This window comes from Oculina patagonica, chromosome 13 (genome assembly GCF_052425735.1).
Source record: "Oculina patagonica isolate OP01 chromosome 13, crgOcupat, whole genome shotgun sequence".
In the NCBI taxonomy this organism is placed as follows: domain Eukaryota; kingdom Metazoa; phylum Cnidaria; class Anthozoa; order Scleractinia; family Oculinidae; genus Oculina; species Oculina patagonica.
The window spans coordinates 20,074,843-20,088,933 of NC_135770.1; the positions used below are offsets into that span (position 1 = coordinate 20,074,843).

Here is a 14,091-nt window from a genome sequence, read left to right on the forward strand (position 1 = left end):
ACTACTAATAGTTGACAAGGTCTGACTCACCCCACTGTGGTAGACGTGACGAAGGCCCACCAAAATCCCTCAGGAGCTCCTCGAGTAAAGGATCTTGGAAATTCTTTTTTGTTTGATCGAGATTCCTGATAGGAAAACAAATAAAGGTATGTTGGTCGAATCTTCGTTGATAGCGTTCTTATATATTGTAATAAGGTTATTGTTGTCTTTCAGAATACAATAACATTGGGTATAGTCTTTAGTTTTGTGGCTTAATAATGAAAGCTATTCCGTCTAATAGACTAGGGATGTCATTTTATGCTCAAGTTTTTTTATAATTCTTGTTGGTTAAATATTTCAATATTATGCTCGAAAGGCATCACTTTTATGCATACTTATTCTTATATTTTTACCCGTAAAAATACAAAAACAAAAACGGACGACCAAAAAAAGTTGCTCAAAATGTATGTCTTTGCTTTTTGGAAGAGTTTACCAATAGTTTTGTAGTGAATATGAAGTAGTCAACATGACATGAGCATGGGACAAAGAAAAAATCTGACTCCCCGACGGGAATCGAACCCATGGCCTCCCAGACACCGGTATCTGGAAGGTCACGGGTTGGATTCCCGTCGGGGACTCAAATTTTTTCTTTGTCCCATGCTCGTGTCATGTTGACTACTTCATCTTCGTTATTTATTACCAAGCTTAAAATTTACCATATTTATTATTTACTACAAATTTTGTAGTTCTTCATTAGGTAATATAGGCAACGTCGAATACTTTGAAAAGAAATCTACCAGGCCATAACACCGACCTACCGACTTAAGAAGTAACAATATTCCCTACAGTAAATGTTGCACGATTATGCTTAAAACTGGGCCGGCATAGAACGCCTTTCATTTGAGTATCAAAAGTAATTCGCATTTGCTTTGGTTTTGCATTATCACTCTTATTGATTGGATAACAAAATCTTGCGCCACCTTTTCATCCAATCAGAGCACGGGTTTCCCCTCGTTTTGCGCGCGCTACTGGTTCTCTGGTTGTCAGTGTTTTTTGTGATTGCCCAGAGTGATTACACTGGTTTCGGTTTTACGACACTCGATTGAAAACCACTAACAAATAAGGTGAAGGTGGTTGTTTTAAATGTCCACTCTAAATGGAACCCACCTAATGAACATTCCTTTGTGGTTGGCTAGAGTAATTACTTTTGCTTTGATTTTACAACATTATATATGCAAATTAATGGAAATATTTCCAAATACGCGCATTTCCACATACCGTTATCCACATAACTATTCCAGCTGCAAGCATCATGACAGAGGAGATAAGAAGCAACGGCCATGAATCAATGAACACGTTAGCGACAGCGAAGGATTTCTCATAAGGATCCATCACAGTGATAAATGCCACGCCCGGTGACTCGGCCAGCTTTACGTAACGATATAGAGAGTAATGCGTTTGTCCCTCGTATCCGTTAACCGGAACGCTAAATTCCGTCCGGTAATCAATGCTGCTGATAAGTTCCTCCACGCCAAACTTGCGCGCGGGGTTGTCCTTTCCATCGAGCTCAAAGTTGATAACAGACGCCGATTTCCCATTAGGAAGGAGGCAGTCACTGCAGCAGTACTGAACCGCACCGTCTAAGATGAGAGGAATAAAGCCTCCCACCTCGCCGTCCTCGTACTTGATGTACGGCGGGAAGGGATACCATGTCGTTTTAAACTCTCGTGGGCAGTTGCAGGTGGCTGAAAGTTCATTTAGCAAAGATACGTTAGAAAAAACTAAGGATCGTTATTTATACAGTTTGCTCCTGTTTAGGTGATGAACAGAGCCCAGTTGTTCAAAGGGTGGATAACGCCATTAACCGGATATATCACTATGCAGTGGATATCGAAGTTGGTGGACAGCGATTTTTCTGGTGGATAGCGTTATCCACCCTTTGAATAACTGGGCCCAAGTGCACGGAAGGAAGCCTGAAGTTGAGAAAACTGAAATGGGACTAGGTTCGAGACTAGGTGGAAAAACCCTAACTACAACAACAGGAACAAGGTACGTCAAAATATCGTTAACCAGGCCATCAACATGTCTCCAACATCTCATCAGATTAACATGGTGGTCGTATTAAACGAGCAAATAATTTAATTGTTCAGGCCAAAGGTAGCATTGTTATTAACCCTTTCAATCTTAAAGGAAAACTTTTGTCAGTTAATAAGCACTTAATGATTTGCCCCAAGGAAAACATCGAGTTTTGTTTCTCTAAGACCTTCAATGTTATAGCTGTTTCGTCCTAGAGAGTTAGTGAGATTTGTTCGCCCTAGGGAGTGATACAGATTTGACGCGCGTCATGTGATACGTTCTCGTCCAATATAAAATTTCATTTCAATTGGGGAATATAACAATGTGCTTTTTAACTTTTAAGTCTGTGGATGAAACCGTAGTGCGCGGCCATTCAAAGGATAGCTATTGAGCAGTATTTTCAAGAGGTATTGTTTATTTTGCTGTACCGTGTGAACTCTAGTGGGTAACCACTGAAATGAAAGCTATTGAGCAGAAATTTCATGTGGTGCTGTGTATTATATTTGCTGCATAAGGTGGTTCTAACTTTTTGTGGACGAAACCCATGTGTGTGAACATTCACATAAAAACTAGTGAGCAGGCAGAGAGGAACATTGTGTCACAGCTTTGGAGTGGAGGCCAAAAGGGAGAAGAAGACCGGGTCGACCGAAAACAACATGGAGGAGGATGGTTGAAGATGAACTGGGTGGCAGTCATGGGCGAATGTCAGAGCCCTTGCAGCAAATCGTAGTGGGTGGAAAGAGAATGTCAAAGCCTTATGTGCCTTATGGCATGGAGAGATATAGGTATAGGTAGGAGCAGTGCATTCATGTGGTACTGTTTATCATGCTGCAAAAGGGGATTCTAACTTTAACCCTTAATATGCTAAGTCCGGATTATTCCGGGATTTGGAGGAATGGCCATTCAACCACTTATGACGTCACCAATTTACACGTCAGCAGATTTTTGTGATGTGCAATTATAGAGTTTGGATAGATCTTTCCACAGGTGCCTCCATCCTGAACATTGACTACATTCCGACAGAGCTAATCGAAAAAAACGTGATCAGTTTTTGGTGTAAAATTGGTGCTAAAACAGGCCAATATACCCGTACTTGATCATGGTCTCATTTCCAAGGTTTTCCATTGATTAAGATCAAATCTTTTCAGGCCAGTAGAAGGCGTGCACAGAGTAAAATATAGAGAGAATAAGAAAGCAGAGAAAAACGAAAAGGAAAGGAGCAAGGAAAAAATCGGAATGGTTCAGCAAAAAAGTCCAAATTTTGGCTTATGCGCATGCGCTAAAGTAAAATGTTGTACATTTTTACAAGGAAATTTCATCAAAAACTAAATGCAGTGTCAGAAAGTGCATTTCTAGCAAATTTTAGAGACATTTAGGACCGTAGAGCCAAGAAAATCGATTAACGGTTATAAAAACGCGTTTTAGGAGTAATTTCAGCATATTTTAATATGCTACCCTTGTATTAAAAGGGTTAAGTCTATAGACGAAGCCCTCCTTATTATGTCTGTACACGAAACCAGGCAAAGAAAGCTTCTCAGTGTGTAGTAACTTCATATAGTTTGAATGTAATACGCAGCTGCAATTTTAGGATGGTCGTTTGTTCGGTTATATTTAGTTCTCCCTTTTTTGAAACAGACTACAAGAACTTTTTTTAGGTTTGTACACATTTTCAGCAAGGTGCCCAAAAGTGTGACCACTTTTAATTTATTCACATTCTTTCGTGCAGATTTAATATAATCAGAAGTCAACTGCAAGCTATCCATGGCTTTTGATTGGATTAAATCTGCACAAAAGAATGTGAATAAATTAAAAGTGGTCACACTTTCGGGCACCTTGCTGTAAATCCGTTCTGATTGGTTAAAACCAAAAAAGTATATACAATACAATACAATGTTTAATGTGGTCATTACACTTAGCTATGGTTTCGATGAAACAGACTACAAGAACTTTTTATATAAAAAATAAAAATCAAACGAGAAAAGGCAAAAGTATATAATATTAACAAACTAAGCGCCTTACTTACATCCATCTGTGATCTCGGATCTCACTCCGTCACCTTTTATTGTGAACGCTGCAATTTCCATATCGTAAATGGCGAAATTATTGAGAAGTAGTATAGTCGTATTCTGATCATAAGGTCCAACAGTTATGACGTCCGTATTCGAGGAAACAGCTCTGTTTGTCTGTCGAATTTTCGTGTAATAAATATGGTACCCTAACAGAATACCATGAACAAAACCATCTGGCACTGGGCCCCAAGTCGCCTCCATCTTGAAGTCTCCGCTGCGTGATATTGGCAAGAAGTTGGACGGTGGCATGCTGGGAACTGAAAACAATATTGCGAAAAAAACATGTAAAACTTTTCGTGCAATTTGTTGTAAAAAAAATATAACTGTTACGTTACCTTCGGCAACTGTTTGCTTTTTTTGTTGCTCCAGAAAGTACATTGTTGTTGATTTTTTGCAACAAATTTCTTCAGGTTACCCGAAAAAATATTACCTATGAAGGATTTATGCTACTCGTCCTTCAACAGTGACATTTCAAGGGTAAAAAAAAAAAACACCACGGTTAAGACGCACTACTATGTCACAAAAAAAAAAAGAAAAGAGTACGTGCAAAGCTCAAAAAATTATATTTAAGAACGTAATGGCGTGCAACTTTTTTCTGGGTGGGGGAGGGGGATAGGTTTACAGGAATGAATTTAAACTTGTACCATGGTGGCATGCAAGTTGCAACAATACATTTAAGGAGGGAAATTGCGAGAAATACAACATTAGCATGTAACAGGGTCTGTAAACAGGTTCAATGTGCAGGCTATTTTCTAAAATTTGAATTTATTTTTAGATTGATGGAAACGAGAAAATCGTAACTCAGAGCGGTGGGAACTGTCAGGAGAGAATAGGCACGATGAGGGCCGCGGAGGCATGGAAACGGATTTCAAATGAAAGAGTTTGTTCCGTCTGCTGGAGGTGTTTTGTTAAGGTTAAATTGAACCTTTTTTAAATTCTTCTGTTTGATTTAACAAAGGTGACTAGGGTGTCTCTAATAGAATGGTCAAGTAACATTTAAAATATTCCCATCTTTTGTACCAACCGTCTTCATCCGTGGACACAACAAACTGGTGACTAACATTTCCGTCTCCTTTGGAAGTAAAACCCAGTATGACAACACTGTAGTTTGTGAATTTCTTCAAAGAAGTCATCTCATAGGACAGTGCGTTCGGAGGTAAAGTGATGTTCGTATACTCAGACCAGTCCTCCTCCGTCGCACGCCTTGCGCGAGAACTGAACACTATGCTGTTATCTCTTGACGCAGACCGATAGAAAAGTGTAATTCCTAAAAGTATGCCGTGAACGTAGTCTTCCGGGATTGGTTTCCACTGGACTAGAATACTTGTAGAGCTTGAATTTTGCAGCTGGATTTCTTGGGGAGGCTTGCTAGGAACTAAACAACGGAAATAGAGAACATTTTAGTACATGATGTGCTTTGACTAGAGTCAGCATTTGAAAAATGCAACGAAAGCAACAAACTGGAAAATGGGATGTTATTTGTGCAAGGTTGTCATACAAGAAAAAAAAGCATTATTCAATAATTAGCCTGCGAGCTCGAGGTCTTTATCAGTTCAAAATGAGTAAGTGGCGAACAATCAACTATCAAAAGTAGTCCAGTCTACTATCAAAGTAGTCCGGTCCCTAAACTCTCTCTTCCGCACGCCCTCTATAGCTATAGCGGTTGAACCCAGGGGTTGAACCCTAATGTAAAACGGAGGCAATCACAACAGCTTTGACAAGCCAAGATGATCGCTCACGAGCAGTTTCACTTACAGTAATTTGAGTGTATTAGAAAAAGACTACTCGTGAACACTCACGAGTGGTCAGACTGTAGTCACGTGACTGTCACGTCAGCATGACGCGAAAAGAACACACCATGTCGCGTGGTAACCTCTGACCAACATGCGGGCTCAACATCTTGTCAAAGATCTGACCGAGACGAAAGATGCTTGCTATTTACACTGAATACAGGATTATCCTCATAATAACAAACAGAAGAATCCCGATTTCTCAAAACCCTCGGTTTCTCGAATCTCCATGAATTCTCGAACCAATTTTTGTTTCACCTGAGGCTCGAGAAATCGGGATTCTACTTTAATAAAAAATGCAAAAAAAAGTCTGACGTACTGTCTTCATCAGTTGTGATGATAATAGGTTCCGTTGCTGCACCGAAAAACTTCGTCACTCCTTTGATTTCCAAGCTGTAGTTCGTGTATTTCCGCAGGTTGGTGATTTCAACTGTTACGTTCGTGATTGGTATTGTGATGTTATACGTGGTGTTATCAGCGGTGTCTAACTGGCGATAAGTGATGTAAAAACTTCTTAGTATTCCGGCGACTTGCTCTTCGGGGATTGGGTCCCAGTTTAGCACAATAGACGTTGAGCTTGAATTGATGCCGTAAAATGTTGCCGGTGCAACTTGAGGAGCTGGAAGAGAAGCAAGAAGTTGAAAGGTAAAGCAGAAATGAAACAACTGAACATGTTAACAAGTAAGGAGGGATGTAAAGAAAATTGTAGAGAGGAAGGAATAAACTACATTGTAGTAAAGAAAAGAATAAATGTAATAATAAGAAGGAGGGAAGTAAGGCATGGAAGGAAGCAAGTCAGTAAGGCAGCAAGAGAGAAAGAAGAAAGAAAGCAAAAAGGCAAGGAAGCAGGAAGCAAGCAAGGAAGGAATATAGCAAAGAAACAAAGAAGCAAAGGAGCAAAATAAGGGAAGGAAGAAACGAAGGAAGGAAAAAGAATTAAATAAACGATGAAGTGTAGAAGGGAATGCACAACAAAAAAGGAACGAACACATGAGCGAAATAAATAAGTTATTAGCGGAAGGTCTTACCATTTGAGCATGAACTTAATTTCTTGCCGTCTACGTAGCATGGAAGGTTTTACCAATCAAACACGACCTTTATCTTTCTGTCTATGTACCATGAATGGACGTGACATTGACATGCTATGAGTAGAGAAAAATATACAAACCTTCTTCCTCTGTTTTAACTTCGATATTGGAACTGGAAGGCCCACCGCCTTTAATGGTAAACGCCTTCACATTCAACTCGTAAATTGTAAAAGGCTTTAGCCCATCTATTATCCCTTGAAGTTGGGAACCATTAAAGATTCTGTATTCAGTGGGCTGATTCCCTGGAACCCTCTTGTAGGAGACGTTATAGCTTATTACGATGCCATTAACTTTATCTTGAGGCACTGGGGTCCAGTGTAACTGGATCTCTGTCTGGCTTATGTTATAGCCGAAGAAAGTTTGAGGTGGTGCATCTGGAACTAAAATGAAAGATGATACGTTTCATTATGCCAGTTATGAAGTGGGTTACTGGGAAGGGAATTAAAATACGGAATGGAGGAAAGCAAAGATGAATTACCCTGCATGATGGTCTCTTTTGAGTTTTCTGATGAAAGAAAACTTAAAGTGCTACTATGATCAAGTTTTTGATCTTCATATTTTTACATTGTCGTGAACAATTAGACTTTCTTACTCACCTTGCCAAATTTCAATCCATTACGAACATCAGAAGTCGTTGTATTATAACATTTATTCCAGATAATTTACGGCCGCCATTAATCAACCTTGTTCCAAGGCTTGGTTGCGAATAGGGAGACGTCATTTTCTCCCTATTCGCAACCAAGCCTTGGAACAAGATTGTTTAATGGCGGCCATAAAATATCGGAAATAAACGTTAAAACAAAACGACTTCGTTTTCGTAATGGATTGAAAATTTGCAAGGTGAGTAAGAAAGTCTTATTGTACACGAAAATGTACAAATATGGAAATCGAAAATTTGATCGTATTAAACGGGATTGTCAAGGTTATAGATACAACAACACACATACAAGGTTGGAATTCATAATTTTTTCCTTTTGTCTTTCATCTCCTCTGTCCGTTTCAATGTTACATTGCGACTACTTGAACCGCTACTTGGAACATTTGGAAGAAAATTGACTAGAAAATTGACACTCTTTTTATCTTATAAAATGTTAAGGCTGAAAAAGGTCAAAACCCGATAACATCCAAAGATCGTATCAAGGCTTAAATTTGTATAGGTAATCGCATGATTTCGAGTGCAATTTGGGATAAATCAGCACGAGTAAATTTTTCAAACGCTAACAAAATTGCAAGAGCCCGTAGTCTTTAAACAATTTACGAGTGCTGATTTATCCCAAATTGTACGAGAAAAATCATGTGATTACTTGTTAATAATACACACACAAAAATTTCACTTGAAGTGGATGACAAACAAAACGTGTTCAGTGGCTTACCTTTCCGATACGTTCTTAAACATAACGGAGTTGCCGGGCTTTGTAAAATCCAGATACCGCTAGGGAATTTTAAATCTCTCTGTCACGCATTATCAGTTGCTTTTATTCTTATTCAGTTGTATTGGTTTGGGCTGAAATGTCCAACTTCAATTCACGCTTGTAATCTTTCTTCTTTAAGAGCCGTCGCGTAAGAAAATCCACGATTGATAGCTTTCAGTAGTTTCGTAAGGCCTCTCTTGTGCTGTACAAACATCCAATTCCTAGTACTTTGGTTTATATACTTATAAATTTCGTTAAATCGGTCAAACTTTTCATGAATTGTTATGTTTTTGCTCGATTTTTGCTCTCTCAAACTCTCCGACATTGGCCGCCATTTTGTTTTGGCGCGCTTTCCGACTTTCCTGTCAATCAATTGAATTTCAACTTTCTGCACTCAATTTCAACTTTTTGCACTCAATTTCAACTTTCTTCACTGTTTGGGATTAATTGACGTGCTCTCAGCCAATGAGCATGCAGAAATTTTTGTATGTATATTATTAGGGTAAGAACAAACTGTTTTTCCCCTTCTTGCTTGCACGTTATTGGTCTTTGTGATTGGCTCAAGTTATTTTTTTGGTCTTGGTTTAACGACACTCAATTAAAAACTGCTCTTACAATATAATAAAGCAGATTTTCAATTGATTGTCGAAAGTTATCGGTTATTGTTTGGTTTTGCTTCAATACGCTCTGTGATTGGTTAATACTACTCGCGCCTCCTAATCAACCAATGAGATGCAAGACCATAACCAATGGCGCTTTGGTCGCCCGCGTTTTCTCACGAAACTCAACCGAAAACCAACTACTCTAATTAAAATATTATACGGATAAGACATACCATCTTGATCAGTAAACGCTGTTGTGGAAACGCTTGGGCCAACACCTCTGGATGTAAATGCGTCTATGGACAACTGGTACATATAAAACTTTTTAAGGTCTACGAATCGCGTGTCTAAGTCGGGAACTGTTTTCGTTATCGTTGCTGAAGCGTTGTTCGGGTCTATCAGGGTCACGTGATATCCTCGAATGATCCCGAATTGACAGCATTCGGGCACAGGTCCCCACGTTGCTTTTATTTTGGTAGAACTTCTATTGAAAGCTGTGAAATTACTGGGAGGCTGACTTGGGCCTAAGTAAAAGAGCAAATTACAAGTGTTGTGTAACAAAAAAAAGAAAAGACAACTTGTATTTTTGATCCAACTAGCTTGAAATCATTTTAAACCTAAATTCATTTTTAACTACAACACTTGCATTAATTATTCCAGTAGCAATTTGTTTTTGGTCGGTCGGTCGGTCGGTCGGTCGGTCGGTCGGTCGATCGATCGATCGATCAGTCAGTCAGTCAGTCAGTCATCCATTGGTTTGCTGTCTGTTGGAGTAAAGCTTAAGCAAACAAGCTTGTTAGTCATGCCATGGACAAATTTAAACAACAACAAACATAAGTCTACTCACTGCCTTCGTCTGTGAACACTTCCACAGCTGTAAAAGGACTGTCACCAATATTATTAAACCCTAAAACTTCTATCCTGTACTTGGTGTACGTTTTGAGTCCCGTGAAGTTTGTCTCCAGTACAGTGAAGTCGTAAGTTCGGTTTTCCAAACTTTGTAAGCCCTTGTTCTTTGTCACCTCATAGAAAAACAGCTTGTATCCTTGAATGATCCCATGTCTTTTGTCTTCCACTATTTCTTGCCAGCTGGCATATAGGCTTGATGTACTGGTGTTGTAGGCTGCGAGGGGCTGAGGCGGGGCTCCAGGAGCTGAATGATGAAGGTAAATAGGCGTTAGAGTAGGATAGGATAACAAGACGTCAACAAAGATATTTTCCTCCTCATCGCCTTAGGTATTGGCGTTGGCGATATTACACAATAGAGAGGTTAAGCATAACGTTTATTTTTCCCGCGAATGGCAAAAATTCAACTTCTGCCGTCTGCCATTTGGCGTTCGTATGCGGAAATGGGATTTTTTCCCTGTTTTTATGGGCGATGAATTTTAGAATTCGATAAAAGGTAACAATTGAAAATAAAAGGCAAGCTCGCGTTTGCCGTTTGCCGGAAAACGTCATGCTTAATCTCTCTAATAATTGTGTAATACAACGGGAGCTACCTTATTTACTTTAATGCTTATTTCTTTTCGACTGTATTGGGACAAAAGGTGGAACATGAGGCAGGGTCAAAAGTACAACATGTATACACACAAGAAAATGTAGCAGAAACATATTGCAGCGACATATCCCATTGTGTCGCTGCAATATGTCCCTGCTGCTAGGCTCGTATGCAGACTTAACCTTTACTTACATTTTCTTGCATGTGTTGGCCCGAAAGTAGGCTCTCGTTTGGGAAACACGTGCGAGAGAGGAAGCAGCGAAAGAAGCGAGCCGGCGAGTTGCGAGAAAATTAATCGGATGAAAACTAACAGTCGTAGATTTTTATCAAGCAACTTTCTAGATTGAAATTGTTTAAACTGTGAGAATACATGTCACTAACCATCACCGTCGGTCCTAACTATAACAGACTCGTTTATAGGACCAGCGCCCTTAACTGTGCGAGCAGCTATGGAAATGTTGTAGAGCCTGAATATTTCCAATCCCCCGATGGTAGTACTTCTACGTGTATCTGTGTCATGCGTTCGTAATACTGCGTCCTGTGGGAAGAAATCACTTGCGTTGGCCTCCAAGATGTACAGCACAAAACCTTGCAAGTGCCCAAGAACTTGCCGAGGGTTCTCAATGTAGGTCCAGGACACATTAATTTCACGTGTACTGGCACTGTGAGCAGCCAGATTGACAGGGGAATTGATAGGAGCTGGAAATTAAAAAGAACGGCAAGGCAAAGTTAATACCATTTTTGAGGTACAGTACAACTGTTTGTCCTTGCACCTTTTTATAGTTAACATGCGAGATCACTAACTACTAGTCAGAAGATGAATGGACATCGACAAAGGACCGTGAATTCGATCTTACTGTATTGTGAAGCAAGTCAGTAATGTTCAATCTCTCTTTTAAAATCCAGTTTGATCCCCCAGAAACACAAAGACTTTGCTGTTACTTACAACAAAGATATCAAGGAATGTTGTGTTTAGATCACGGATAATTATTTACGATTTTGAGGCTGATAAATGTTAGTAGGAAAACCTAGCATCTTTTCTTAGCAGATAAATACTCTTAAACTCTTTAATTCTCGAAAAAAAAAAAAAATGAAATCAAATTGCCTAGTACCAACAAATGGAAAAAATAGTTCTTTCTCCAGGTACTTGAATTCTATATTTATGCAAACATTTGCCATGCTGGCAAAACCAACTACTGTCATCTGGTACACCTATCCTTAAATCAATGGGGTAATTTTTTCTCTTTCCTGTTTTCGCTCTTATTATTCTGTTAACATACAACATATGCCTTTTCAAAGTTGAATCACTCTTGATGAACAAATTAAACTTAGGGCGCTTTCCATTTGTCAGACCTGGCCGGCCGGTCCGGTGGTTTTGAATGGGAAATTGGCCTTTTCCACGAGATTTCCCCATAAATACACCCTAACCATGTATAATATTAATGCATTGACAGGACAAATCTGACTAACAATGCTGTTCTCGAATCATGATACCAGTCTGGCCGGCCAGTTCTGACGAATGGAAAGCGCCCTTAGAGTATTTCTTTATCTCACTTACTAGATTCATCAGTCATCTGATACACCTTCTCGCTCCACGGACCATCACCTTTGATGGTAAACGCCATTAACTGTATCGAGTAATTCTGGAAAATCAAAAGGTCTGGGAAAACATACATAGAGACATTTGGTGCCAGACTTTTACTCCAAAGAACTGGACCGCCATCTTCCTGCTGAAAGCGAAGTCGATAGCCAAGAATAACGCCATTTTGGTGAATTAAATCCACCTCGTTCCAGGACGCATTTAAAGTGGTTTCGTTAACCATGTCTAGCTCTATGCCAGAAGGTGGCTTAGAAGGAGCTGTAGAAAGAAAAAAAAGGTAGAAAGGGTCAAGTCTTTCCAGGCTTAAGAGATCGTCTTCGCTGGTGCTTACTGTGCAAACACGAAAACCGTGAACACTTTTGTTATACTTTGGAAGAGAAAGAAGAGAAAATAGTAGACAAATTATTTCAAAATATAAAAAAGTGGCTCCACCACTGTCTGTTCGTGTATGTTTCCTGCAGCCTGGTTGCCATTCGATGCCTTTCTACAAAAACGCTTGTCACATATCAACTAAGTAAATGGCCCAGCTCCCAACGAGTCTCTCGTAGCTCAGTTGGTTAGAGCGCCCAACTGGTATCTGGCAGGCTACGGGTTCGATTCCCGTCGGGGACTCAGAATTTTTCTTTGTCCCATGTCTGTGTCATGTTGAACAATTCATCTTTACAAAAATTCATATCCAAGTTAGATTAAAGTGTTCACAGTTTTCCTATTCACACCGTAATAGCACGAAGCTATTATTATTAACTGCTATACCAAAGAATGGACGAAGATCTTTTGAAGACTGCAAAGCATCTCGTGTAGTTCCCCAAAGAATGCGTACTTATTTCGGAAAACTTCGTAACAGGTTATTTCGTAAAGCTCTTACCATCATCATCCGTCATGAGTGTCACCCTTGTATATATTCCGGCTCCTCTTGATGTCCTCCCAGCCACAGAGATATCATAAAGCCAATGCTCATGTAGCGAGGTAACGGTGTAGTCTGAGACGTCCAGCCCGACATCTACATGACCTTCAGAGTTGTGAGGGTCACTGGAGCTAAAGTAATCCTCGCTCCAGGCCACTCGATAGCCAATCAAAATGCCGCGCCATAGTGCCTGCGGAATTGAGTGAGTCCACTGGACGTAGATACTGGTAGAACTCGTGTTGCGGTATGCCAAAATCGATGGACCAACAGCGGGAACTGTGTGATATAAAAAGAGGAATGGTTGTTTCCATTCCAGGGAATAATTTTGGTAAATCTTAGCGAAAGTGCCTGAACAATTATATTTGTTCCGATACGGAATAGCGACGAGTACTCCATCACTATGTGGTAAAGCAGGGCCGTAACCAGACCTTTGCCATAGCCGAGGCAAGATCTGCTAGGGGGTTCTGCGGGCATGCCCTCCAGAAAATTTTGAAATATTGTTCAACTGGGGATTATTTTCCCAACAAAAACATATTTTGTTTTTAATTTTGGCTAAAAATCTAGCCTCTTGCTAGTTACAGCCCTGAGTAAAGGGGCCTGTTTGATGGCATACCAGCCTCAGGTTTAATCCTGAAACTATACTTCTTCCTCTTCACTATAAAAACGTTTCGAAAGCAGCAATCGTTGCCTGTGCCATGTTCTCGTTCAGTGGGGAGAGCGCAAACAAAAATATCGGGTGATAATGAGCTTTCGCTTCCTTCTCCACTGACCGAGAGCTGGAACAGGCTACAACGATCGTGACTCCAAAATACACTCTAAGCACGATCCGGTCACATCAGCTACGCTAGAGCGCAAAACAATGCAACAGTCTTCTAAAACAGAGCAACTAGCACCAATCAAAATGGAATTTTCTTGTCTTGGAGGCCTGTTGTATGCTTTGAGTCCGCATCGCTATACCAAGGGATAAGTTCAATGGACATGTTCCATGGACATGTTGCAGGGACATGTTGCAGGGACATGTAAAACGGACAAAATCACAACATGTAGGCGCAAAAAAATGTAGCAGGGACGTG

The 14,091-nt window shown here is 40.0% G+C and overlaps 1 protein-coding gene across 1 annotated transcript in view; it reads right to left on the bottom strand.

The window, feature by feature from the left end:
- Positions 1 to 14,091, bottom strand: part of LOC144637005 (uncharacterized) — a 49,591-nt gene that overhangs the window by 25,856 nt on the left and 9,644 nt on the right. The window contains exons 9-19 of the mRNA XM_078496183.1: positions 12,980 to 13,294; positions 12,073 to 12,372; positions 10,896 to 11,213; positions 9,864 to 10,169; positions 9,250 to 9,540; positions 7,083 to 7,382; positions 6,234 to 6,533; positions 5,149 to 5,499; positions 4,079 to 4,381; positions 1,258 to 1,724; positions 31 to 125 (exon numbers count right to left, since the gene is read on the bottom strand). Of these exons, the coding sequence (XP_078352309.1) occupies positions 31 to 125; positions 1,258 to 1,724; positions 4,079 to 4,381; positions 5,149 to 5,499; positions 6,234 to 6,533; positions 7,083 to 7,382; positions 9,250 to 9,540; positions 9,864 to 10,169; positions 10,896 to 11,213; positions 12,073 to 12,372; positions 12,980 to 13,294 (3,346 nt within the window). The remainder of the gene's footprint in view (positions 1 to 30; positions 126 to 1,257; positions 1,725 to 4,078; positions 4,382 to 5,148; positions 5,500 to 6,233; positions 6,534 to 7,082; positions 7,383 to 9,249; positions 9,541 to 9,863; positions 10,170 to 10,895; positions 11,214 to 12,072; positions 12,373 to 12,979; positions 13,295 to 14,091) is intronic.